General features: G+C 43.0%; 1 protein-coding gene across 1 annotated transcript; it reads left to right on the top strand.

Moving 5' to 3' along the window:
- The first annotated feature begins 4035 nt into the window (after nucleotides 1-4035).
- On the top strand, nucleotides 4036-11951 carry LOC140296509 (butyrophilin subfamily 3 member A3-like). Its single transcript, XM_072379726.1, has 6 exons — nucleotides 4036-4105; nucleotides 4424-4547; nucleotides 6744-6917; nucleotides 8218-8379; nucleotides 9400-9446; nucleotides 9573-11951. Exons 1-6 carry the CDS (start codon nucleotides 4036-4038, stop codon nucleotides 10106-10108), a joined length of 1113 nt encoding a protein of 370 aa, XP_072235827.1. The 3' UTR covers nucleotides 10109-11951.
- The last annotated feature ends 579 nt before the right edge of the window (nucleotides 11952-12530 follow it).

Raw genomic sequence — 12530 nt, 5'->3', positions numbered from 1 at the left:
ATGCCATTTAGGAGAGAGTGGGTAAGATTGACTTTTCATTGTCAAGATCACTAAATCCACACAGTTATATTATATTTTAATTAAATTGCGTCTGCTTATTTAAATTATTTAGTGTATGGGGCAGGCGTCTCAACTTACCCTAGAGATATTAATTACTTTGTTACTATCTACTCCCCACAGCTAAAACGGTGCACTTCCATGCAAGGTCTACTGTTGTAGCTCACAGATAGTACCACAAGTCACATATAAAACAACATAGCCTAATGTCATCTGCCGCTCTTTTAGTTGATTACTCGCCGGCTCTGTTGTAAACAAATGCACATGGCCAGGAGGTGGTTTAGCAAAACTGCGCAAAAGTGACTGGACTTTCATAGTTCCCCTTTGGTTCACATCAAAGAGCAAATTTTAGAGACAGATTTGCGTTGTGAAAGAAAGAAAAACAAAATAAAATAAAACTTACGTTCGTGTCCTGTTCCAAATATGTCTAGGATCTTTCTGTTTGGAGCGGTTGCCATTGCAGATTCGGTCGCAAGTCGATGGCGAAGTTGTCTCTGGTCGACATCATTTATTTCCGCGATCAAACCATGGATTATATTACATCCATGGGTCAAACCCAGACCAAAGACTATCATTGCCTAGACTTTGCACCCGTGACATTTTTTCCCGGTGCCGTTTTACAACCTTTTAGCTGATGCCTTTCAGTCTGACGTTTTTTTTTCCTGATGCCGTTCAGTGTGACAACTTTTGAGCTGAAGCCGTTTTATGTGAGAACTTTTGAGCTGATGCCGTTGAGTCTGACAACCTTTTAGCTGATGCCTTTTTAAATGAGAACTTTTGAGCTGAAGCCATTTTAAATGAGAACTTTTGAGTTGATGCCTTTTTAAATGAGAACTTTTGAGCTGAAGCCGTTTTATGTGAGAACTTTTGAGCCGAAGCCTTTTTAAATGAGAACTTTTGAGCTGAAGCCGTTTTAAATGACAACGTTTGAGCTGATGCCGTTGAGTGTGACATTTGTTTTTTTGAGGCCGTTCATTGTGAAAAGTTTTTTTTATGAAGCCTTTTGGTGCCAGTCTGACACCTTTTCATCTGAGGAATGACGCCGAATTGCCTGATCCTGAGGATGTCCTAAAATGTACACCGTAATATAGAGTTTAATCGTGAGTTAACTTTGGAAAAATGTGATTAATTGCGATTAAAGTAATTGATTGTTTGACAGCCCCATTAAAATCATAACAAAGTGCTGCATCAGATTAATTTTGAGAATGTTTCACAAAAAGCTGTTTACATGTTTACCTGTGCTCACTAAAATTAGTCTTATACAATCAAACACTGACCAGCTCCACTCCAGGGCCTTTGTTCATGTGTTCTTCAACTGGAAGGAGGAGTTGAGATTCACAAAAATTTAATTCTGGACAAAAGATGTGCATCCTTCAGCATGTTGTTAAAAGTCTGAGGTACATATCCTGGCAACAAAGACAGACTGATCAAATCCAATATAGAGATCTTCTTGAACAATCTGGTTGGGATTAGGTCTAAAATACAAGTTGATGATTTAAAAGAAGCTACTGTTGTTGTTAGCAGACCCCGAAGGGGGACTCAGAACAAACTGGAGGGATCATATATCCCATTTGGCCTGGGGTCACCTCCAGGATCCCCCAGGAGGAGCTGGAGAGAGTTGGAGAGAGGGATGAATGGGTTTTACTGATGGACCTGTTGTGTCCATCACATGTAAGAGATGACAGCATAGAGGATGTTCCCACAGCGGCTGTGTTCTTCTACCACAGCAGAATGTTGTCTAATGCATAAATAGATGGTTATATTAACAATGGTCCTGTGGAATTGTCTAAAGCTAGTGACATCTTCAAGTTCTGTTTAAAGCAAAACAAGAAAAACAGGCACATAGGCACATGTTGAATGACTGAAAACAACTTGTGAGAATATCTTGGTGGTCCACATCATTAAAAAGGTCAATAAAAGCACAATAAAATAGAAGCTACTGAAGCTCCACTGAAATACAGACAGAAATTATATTTCACTGTTAATAGTAGTGAGAGCAATCTTTGACAGAGTTGTAATCAACAATCTAACTAATAGGACCTTTACCTTGTGTTTGTCTCTGTGTGGACAGACAGAATGTGAGCTCATTCTTCATGATTCCTCCACAGAGTGGACCAGCAGAGCTCAGAGGTTCCCAGTGGTCAGTCTGCCCAGCAGCATCAAACACAGCTGGACTCCATATTTATGGTCTGTACATGTACAACAACTACTTTTCCATCTATTCTGTTCACAGTCATCTCCATGCTGCACTTTGTAGACCAGTGGATTGTCAGTGTGTCCAACATGGATCTGATGTTTGGCTCCATGATTTCAGTCTGATTGGCTCATTCATATAGTATTCTGTTCCAGCTGCTGGAGGACAACATGGTCACTTTTGTGAAGGAGGAGCTGAAGAAGATCCAGAAGGTTCTGAATCCAGATTACCCAGAATGCTTAGAGGGTCAGAGGGAGGATGAGGATGAAGAGCAGAGGAGCAGCAGAGAGGCTTTAGTGAAGATCACAGTTCACTTCCTGAGGAGAATGAAGCAGGAGGAGCTGGCTGACCGTCTGCAGAGCAGTAAGAGGATTTCTCTAAAGACTTAACCTGCTGGATAAATGACACATTTACTGATGTCTCAACACACAGAACAACACATGTTCAAATACTCATTCTTTACAGGGTTGAAATATTTATTTACTATTGTTACTCTTTGTGTCCATTCAGAATTTTGTGGACGTAAACTTAAATCTGCTCTGAAGAAGAAGTTCCAGTGTGTGTTTGAGGGGATTTCTAGAGCAGGAAACCCAACCCTTCTGAATCAGATCTACACAGAGCTCTACATCACAGAGGGAGGGACTGGAGAGGTCAATGATGAACATGAGGTCAGACAGATTGAAACAGCATCCAGGAAAGCAGGCAGAGCAGAAACAACCATCAGACAAGAAGACATCTTTAAACTCCCACCTGGAAGAGTTGAACCAATCAGAACAGTGATGACAAAAGGAGTGGCTGGCATTGGGAAAACAGTCTTAACACAGAAGTTCACTCTGGACTGGGCTGAAGGCAAAGCCAACCAGGACATCCAGTTCATGTTTCCATTCACTTTCAGAGAGCTGAATGTGCTGAAAGAGAAAAAGTTCAGCTTGGTGGAACTTGTTCATAAATTCTTTAATGAAGCCAAAGAAGCAGGAATCTGCAGCTTTGAAGAGTTCCAGGTTGTGTTCATCTTTGACGGTCTGGATGAGTGTCGACTTCCTCTGGACTTCCACAACAAGGAGCCCCTGACTGATGTTACAGAGTCCACCTCAGTGGATGTGCTGCTGACAAACCTCATCAGGGGGAAACTGCTTCCCTCTGCTCGCCTCTGGATAACCACACGACCTGCAGCAGCCAATCAGATCCCTCCTGACTGTGTTGACATGGTGACAGAGGTCAGAGGGTTCACTGACCCACAGAAGGAGGAGTACTTCAGAAAGAGATTCAGAGATGAGGAGCAGGCCAGCAGGATCATCTCCCACATCCAGACATCACGAAGCCTCCACATCATGTGCCACATCCCAGTCTTCTGCTGGATCACTGCTACAGTTCTGGAGGATGTGTTGAAAACCAGAGAGGGAGGAGGGCTGCCCAAGACCCTGACTGAGATGTACATCCACTTCCTGGTGGTTCAGGCCAAAGTGAAGAAGGTCAAGTATGATGGAGGAGCTGAGACAGATCCACACTGGAGTCCAGAGAGCAGGAAGATGATTGAGTCTCTGGGAAAACTGGCTTTTGAGCAGCTGCAAAAAGGAAACCTGATCTTCTATGAATCAGACCTGACAGAGTGTGGCATCGATATCTCAGCAGCCTCAGTGTACTCAGGAGTGTTCACACAGATCTTTAAAGAGGAGAGAGGGCTGTACCAGGAGAAGGTGTTCTGCTTCATCCATCTGAGTGTTCAGGAGTTTATGGCTGCTCTTCATGTCCATCTGACCTTCATCAACTCTGGAGTCAACCTGATGAAGCAGCAAACAACCCACTGGTGGCCTAAATGGTTCAATGAACCATATGTAAAACATCTCCATCAGAGTGCTGTGAACAAGGCCTTACAGAGTCCAAATGGACACCTGGACCTGTTCCTCCGCTTCCTCCTGGGTCTTTCCCTGCAGACCAATCAGAGTCTCCTACGTGATCTGCTGACACAGACAGGAAGTAGCTCACAGACCAATCAGGAAACAGTTGATTACATCAAGAAGAAGATCAGTGAGAGTCTGTCTGCAGAGAGAAGCATCAATCTGTTCCACTGTCTGAATGAACTGAATGATCGTTCTCTAGAGGAGGAGATCCAACAGTCCCTGAGTTCAGGAAGTCTCTCCACAGATAAACTGTCTCCTGCTCAGTGGTGAGCTCTGGTCTTCATCTTACTGTCATCAGGAAAAGATCTGGATGTGTTTGACCTGAAGAAATACTCTGCTTCAGAGGAGGCTCTTCTGAGGCTGCTGCCAGTGGTCAAAGCCTCCAACAAAGTGCTGTGAGTACAAACATAGATACATTTCTTTTTAAATACATTCTATACTTATTAACTGGAAAAAAACAGCAGAATCAGCATTAAACTCAGTTTCAAATTAACTTTAGTTTATCTACAGTGTCAGTTCACAACAAAATATCATCTTACAAGTGATATGAGATGATACTTTGTTGGAAATAGAAACTCAGCAGTTCTTCTGAGGAAGAACATGGTGACAATTATTTTTCAATTTTAGAGTCAATTTGTTTCATTGATTAATTAAAGGAGTTTATTTGCTCCCATATCATTAGTTAGTTACTTCGTGTCACGGCCCTTTGGGTGTCTTTCGGGGCCTTGTGTGGGTATGTTTCTTTATCTCCCCTCAGATCCTGAGCTGACTGGAGCACTGGGCTCTGATTAGTGCAACTCAGTGCAACGTCGTTCTGTGAGGTAGTGATTAAAAGCTCTGTCCCTGTCCCTTTGGGAGAGGCTTGCTCCTTGAGGACAGCAGCGTATATTGGGTTCTGTTGGCATTACCTTTTGGTTTTGAAGTTTTGCACCATACAACACACTGACAGCACATTTTCCATGTACAACATCACTGCAACTAATTGCCACTCCTCACAGTTACTCTTTTGTTGCATATTCAGTTTAGTTTTGGACTTGGATTACTTTAATAAATAAAATACTTGTTTTGTAAACCTTAAAACCGTGTGCTTCCTCCTTTTTGATGTGGCCTTTGAGCCAGGTCGTGTCACCTGACTTCAATCAGGTGTCTAAGTGATTTTTTTTTATAAACAGATGCCTGTAGATGACTACAATCAGGATCTCCAAACTGCTCACCAAGTCTGAGTCCAAATGTTAAAATGGCATAAAAAAGGATATTTTACAGCATTTTATCGACTAAATCTAGAAGCTCTCCAAAAACAGCTCCACACAGTCCACAGAAATGTTGCTGTTTTTCTCTGATATTTCCTCCCCAGACTCCTCAGAGTCATGATGACTGCATGTTTTCAGTATGTCTGGAAAACGAATAAGAATACTCAGGAATACTGTCTGATATTCAAAAGCAGATGACATTTAATTATCCTGCAGCAAGGGAACATTTGCTTACAGAAGCTGTGATGCAAATGTTCAAAGATAGAGAGTTCTCAGGAGGCTTTTATAGGGTAGAGAAGACGGATGCTTGCGTCTATGCATGAGACATTTCCTTCTGTCCTGCAGGGAGCAGATAGTGGTGTTGATACCGCCAAGGCTGTGGGACACTCAGTTCTTAGAGTGGACAGTGGTGATCTCTGAGTGCAGCTATTAATCTCATGCATACGTCAACATAAGCAGTTACACAGAAGCAGAAATGATTATGTGGGCATAAAGGATCAGAATATTTCTATCACAGAACGTCCTGAAGTGTAGATTTAGTTTTGCTGTCTGTTTTGTCTGTTTTGAACACGAGAAACTCTAAAAATGGATAAATAAATAACCAAAGTGCTGTTTAAACCTTTTAAATGTACTTTTCTGTGGGAACTTTTCAAAGTGAGTCGATGTAAGAGAAAAACAAGTTGTCCTTTATGTATTGATTTCTTGGAAGAAATGTGTGTCAGTCCTACAGAAAGCATGGCAGCCTGCAGAGTGACAGACAAAGGCTGCAGCTACAGAGCCCTTCTCAGCTAGGGTTAGAGGGAAGTTACATGAAGTATTTCCACATGCTAAGCTGGAGTTTAAAGCTTTATTGAGTGAACAAGGGGATCAAAAAGACAAGATAAACCTGAGGAATTTAGGGCAGAAGGCTCAAAAGAGCCAATCCTTGCTGGATGATGACACTCGACTTTGCATGAAGGAGGGAGGTTGAGTGAGTTCTCCAGAGGCCGAGGGCCTTAACAGCCACATTTGTTCATATGAGCTGATGAAGATAACACAGTGGTGCCGGCAAAACAGCTGACTGTTAGTGTGAGAAGATGCTTTGCTCCCATGGTGTTCTTTGCTGAGCTGAGATCATCACTAACAAAACAGGATGAGCCAAATAACAGCAGAAGATACATCTTTTATTTTCTCCATCTACTGAGCTAAGACAGCACTTGTAGACATTTTCCATCACTTTAATGTAATTAACAAATAAACTGAAACAAACAGTGAAACAGAATTCTTCCACTAATCAAATATGAATGTAGTTTGATTGATTAATGGATCAAGTTATTTCCTTCCATCTCATTTCCTTCTCAGACTGAATTGCTGTAACCTCTCAGAGAGAAGCTGTGAAGCTCTGTCCTCAGCTCTCAGGTCCCAGTCCTCCACTCTGACAGAACTGGGCCTGAGTAACAACAACCTGCAGGATTCAGGCGTGAAGCAGCTTTCTGTTGGACTGAAGAGTCAAAACTGCAGACTGGAAATACTCAGGTAAGGATTCATGAACTTTTCAGCTGAGAGCTGATATAATTCTGGCTTAAATGGATGAAAAACAGCTTCCAGGTACCTTGATCAGTGAAAGAGGTTGATTTGTTCTTCCTTTTGATTATCTGGCTTAAATAACTCTGATAATGAAATATAACACACACAGTTTAAATAAATACCAAAGTGCTCTTTTACTTTAACTCCTTTCCATTTCTGTAGATTTGTCCTAAAACAGAGATCCATCACATACCCAAAGTAAACTACTTTACAGAAATATGAGCTGTTTTTTCCCCTAAATGTGAGCATCAAACCTCCTTTAAATGTGGACACACTTCACTGGAGCAAAGTGATTATATTTGTATGGTTATTGCACTGAAACGTCTCTTTGATCCAATCTCCCGCCCTGAGCGTGCATGAGGCGACTGTGGAGAGAAAAAACTCCCTTTTAACAGGAAGAAACCTCCATCAGAACCAGAACATGGAAGGGCGGCCATTTGCCTCGACCAGCTGGGGGTTGAGAGGGCAGGAAAGAGGGGACAACAAGCACCATAACACCAGGCCAGAGATATCTGCTGAGAAAGAGAAACACAAGTTAATGACAGCAATGATGTCATATATACATGGAGAGTAAAGAGAGCAGAAGGAGGAGAGGTGCATCATGGGAGGTCCCCCAGCAGTCTGGGCCTATAGCAGCAGAACTATGGGATGTTTCAGGGTCACCTGAGCCATCCCTAACTATAAACTTTATCACAAAGGAAAGTTTTAAGCCTAATCTTAAAGGTAGAGAGGGTGTCTGCTTCCTGAAGCCAAACTGGCAGCTGGTTCCACAGAGAGGGGCCTGATACCTGAAGGCTCTGCCTCCCATTCTACTTTTAGAAACTCTGGGAACCACAAGTAAACCTGCTGACTGAGAGCAAAGTGCTCTGTTGGGAAAATATTCAACGATGAGATGTTTCTCACTCAGCCCACAGAGTAGCAGCGTCAGAAAGACTTCAGTCAGTAACTGGATTCTGCTCCTCTGCATGTGAACAGTTACAAGGATGGTGTTCCTGTTAAATGGTCCAGTCAGTCTGTGCACGTAACTGTGCTGACTGATACAGCTGCAGAGTCAGCAGAATATCTGTGGAGATGACAGGACTCTGGGGTGTACTGGAAGTCTGTGGTGTGCAGAGTGAAGAGAAACAGTGAGAGTACAGTGAAGAGTGAAATGTTGAAATATTCACAATAATCTAAACATTTTATGACATTCAGCTTCAGTTTCAGAGCAGTTCTCTCAGAGTTTCTGTGTTGTTTTGTGTGTCTGCAGCCTGTCAGGCTGTCTGATCACAGAGGAAGGCTGTGCTTCTCTGGCCTTAGCAGTGACCTCCAACCCCTCCCATCTGAGAGAGCTGGACCTGAGCTACAACCATCCAGGAGACTCAGGAGTGAAGCTGCTGACGGCTGCACTGAAGGATCCACACAAACTCAGGTATGGAGAGGCCTGCTGCAGCCACACACAATGTCTGATAGAGGAGGAAGAGCTGGAAAGATGTTCTCTGTCCTGCACTCAGCCCTGTGTTTTTGCTTCCTGCTGAGTGTTACATGAACAATCACACATGTAGGAGCCTTTTTCCTTTGCTCACAGCAGAAACTCTGGTTGAACAGAAACAGCAGATATTTGTGGAGGAGGTCTCCAAGGAGAACATCTGCAGGAACAACAGTGAGAAGTGTCTGTTGGTCCTCTGACCCTGGATCAGATACAGAGATGGGTCCAGAACATGTTAGCCTAGCTTAGCACCGCCAGCTTAGAGAGATGGGTGATGTGCGTGGCGAAGATAGGACCCGGATGCAGATCTTTGAACTGAAAACTTGAATTCTTTAAACAGTCTAACAAAAAGCGTGGCTGAGCCGGTATACAAAAACTTCGAAAACAAAAGCCTGACTAGAACTGTGAAAAACCTGACATGGATAACAAGGACAAACCTGATACCATGAGTGACAATGACATGAATGACGGTGAGGATCTGAGGAAAGAGGGACCTGAAGCTGAAGACACTCTGGCAGACGGCCAGATGAGGGACCTGGATCCACAAAACCAACAAACATAACAAGCACAAAGATTTGTAAAACCATTTTCAGCTAAAGTTCCCTTTTATGAATTAGCGTCAGCCTGGAAATATGTATGGTAATAATTTTCACAAAACCGAATATTATAAATTGAAAAATGTTTTTTTTTTTTTTTTTAAAGTTCAAAATCAGACTTTCAGTTTAAAATATTTGTTTCAAATGAACAGACTCTGAAATGGTTGAAAGAAGCAGTTTTGTATCTGTCAATGTTAGTCCAACAGCTTTCATTCTAGTTTCCAGATGCTAAATTCCAGTGGATGTATCCAGATGTTTTCGTGTTTCTTTCTCAGTGTAGAACATGTGTGTGTGAGCCATGTAATGTCCATGTTTGCATGCTGAAAGAGACTGTGCTGCTCTGACCCCCCCCCCCTCCTCCTTTCAGGGTGGAGCCTGCTGGAGAACGATGGTTGACACCAGGTCTGAGGAAGTGTAAGTGTGTTCTTCATCTGATTCATGACATCCAACCATCTTCACACTGTCACATCACTCATTGATCAAAGTGAACAGATGATAGATCAATAACTGCAGCTGGATTGTGTTTGTTCTCTCCATCAGATTCCTGTCAACTCACAATCGACACAAACACAGTGAACAAAGAACTGGAACTGTCTGACAACAACAGGAAGGTGACATGTGTGGAGGAGGTTCAGTCATATCCTGATCATCCAGACAGATTTCATGGGTGGATGTGTCCTCAGCTGTTGTGTAGAAATGTTCTGACTGGTCGCTGTTACTGGGAGGTCGAGTGGAGAGGAAGAGTTGAAATATCAGTGAGTTACAGAGGAATCAGAAGGAGAGGAGGCAGTGACTGTGTGTTTGGACAGAATGATCAGTCCTGGAGTCTGAGGTGCTCTGATGGAGGTTACTCTGTCTGTCACAATAAGAGAGAAACACACATCTTCTCCTCCTCCTCCTCTGTCTCTAACAGAGCAGCAGTGTATGTGGACCGTCCTGCTGGCACTCTGTCCTTCTACAGAGTCTCCTCTGACACACTGATCCACCTCCACACCTTCAACACCACATTCACTGAAGAACCTCTGCATCCTGGATTTGGGTTCTGTTCACCTGCTTCCTCAGTGTCTCTGTGTTGAGTTTAAAGAGTTTCCTCCTGTCAGAGAACGACTGTTGAACAGATAGTTCAGTCTGTACATGTCTGTCTCTTTCACTCAGAAACACCTTTCGGGGCGGCTGTAGCTCAGGAGGAAGAGCAGTCGCCCACCAATCAGAAGGTCGGTGGTTCGACTCTGGCTTCCCCAGGATACATGTCGAAGTGTCCTTGGGCAAGACACTGAACCCCACATTGCTCCCCCAGTGTATCATTGGGGGTATGAATGTGTGTGAATGCTTAGAAAGCACGTAGTTATATCCTAAGACGTGCTGTATGAATGTGTGTGAGTGGGGTGAATGTGGCATGTAGTGAAGCGCTTTGAGTGGTCAGCTAGACTAGAAAAGCGCTATACAAGTACAAGTCCATTTACCATTTCCAGATTCATGGATTCAGTCAGTTTCTGTTTGAAACTCTTCTAAATGATTCCTTGGAAACTTCTTCCTCTTCCAGTCCTTTAAAGATGGAAGCTGCCATGTTGTTTTTCTGTGTTTCCAGTCAAAGCTTCACACTAAAAGTACATATATAGTACATACATTCAGCAGCATCTTACAGTTTGCTGTTCTTTGTTAATATTCCACCATAGAACCAACTACCAGCTTGTGATTGTAGACAGGTTTATTTCAATACTTGTCATTCATTTAGTGCCTGTGTAAGACTGAATTATATTGTTTAAAGCTCATTATTTCAGGTGAATGTGCCTTCATTTAGATTCAGATTCACTTTGTCATTATGTGTACATAAAAACTAAATGCTATTTCTCAAGTTAAAACACTTTAAAGAAGTCAGAGCAAACTTAGAAATTGTCAGGTAAAATTTATAAGAAAATACAGTATTTAAAAAAAAAAAAAAAACTAAATACAAATGATAATAATAGAATAAATGCTGAATACTAAAAATTTCAAAGTTAAAGTGCATAGTGGGGACCGACAGCCAGTGATTACTTTGTGTTTAGCAGTCCAACAGCAGTCGGCAAGAAACTGTTGCTCCTGAATCTCCTTCCTGACAGCAGGAGGGAAAAGAGACAGTTGAGAGGTCCTGAATGATGCACTCCCCTCTGCAGCTTTTGTTGTAAATGTCCCCAGTGGTAACAGCAGGACTCCCAACAATCCTCTCCGCTGTTTTTACCACTCTGCTCAGTCTCTGTCCCTCTTCTGCTCTGCTGTTCCCGTACCAGGAAGTCATACAGTAGGTTAGGGTGCTCTCGATGGTCTTTTGGTAAAACGCAGTCAGGGCTGATTTGGAGAGGCCTGTTCTCTTCCTTTTGGAGGATCTATCCTCACAAAGGTCCTCCAAACACTCTCAGCAGACAGCTGCAGAACCTGGTCAGTAGTGTCAGTCTTTGTGCACCCCTGGTGTTAGTGACCTCAAACCGGGAATAAAACCTGTTTAGGTCATCTGGGAGCGATGGATTGTTGCACTGAGCTGTTTTGGCTGGATGTTTGTAGCCTGTTTCTGTCTGAAATCCCTGCCACAGGCACCTCGTGTCCCTGATGTCTTCAAAGTGCTTCTCCAAGTTCCTCCCATGCTGTTTCTTAGCCTCTTGCCTCCCTGTATGCTACCGCGTCGCCAGCTTTAAAGGCAGAGTCACGGGTCTTCAGGAGTGAACGGACCTCGCCTGTCAGCCATGACTTGTTTGTGGACCGTGTTTTAACAGTTTTCACCACAGTCACATCATCAACACATTTACAGATGAATCCCATTACAATAGGAGAGGTTTCAGCACCAACCCAAATGAAGCTTTTTACTCATCTTTTCTATTCTGACTTTGTTTTATGTGACATGATAATTTACTAACTGTGTGTACTTTTTTATGAATAAATCCTATAATTCCTCACAAAGTGTCCTCCGGTGTATTCATTTATAGCAACTCGTTGTGATGTTGATAACATCCAGTTATGTTGATGAAACCTGAACGTAGAGGCCTGGATGACTTTGACTCCTGAGATGACACCTCTAAGGACACCTCTGGGTTGTTTCGGTCTGGATATGTCCTGTAACTCACACATAAAACACATTTCTTGGATGTCCTTCTTTCACACACATACAGGAACATCCTTCCTTAGAGTGATGCAGGAAAACTGCTCCATGCATGTGTTACTTACAGGCTGCACTGTTGTGATCCCTTATCAGGACGTCAGCGAGTTGAGGAACTAGCAGAGATCATAAAGATCTGAAATACAAGCATCCTGACTGCAGCTGCTCTGCCCGGTGGAGAATCTTACCTGCTCTTTGGGGGTCAAGCCTACGATCCCAGGCACATCTGTCTCATCTCCAACAACAAACCTCTGCAAAGCAACCAAGAAACAGATGGAGCTGAATCTAACTGTGTTGTAGGTCGACTGCTTGGCATGTGACTGGAAAACTAAAAGCTGCTCTCTGACGACCCCACACTGACCTGATGCAAT

This window comes from Leuresthes tenuis, unplaced genomic scaffold (assembly GCF_036924035.1).
Source record: "Leuresthes tenuis unplaced genomic scaffold, fLeuTen1.0.hap1 SCAF_1, whole genome shotgun sequence".
Taxonomy (NCBI): Eukaryota; Metazoa; Chordata; class Actinopteri; order Atheriniformes; family Atherinopsidae; genus Leuresthes; species Leuresthes tenuis.
The sequence above is the reverse complement of the archived record's forward strand: the minus strand, read 5'-3'. Positions and strand labels throughout refer to the sequence as shown.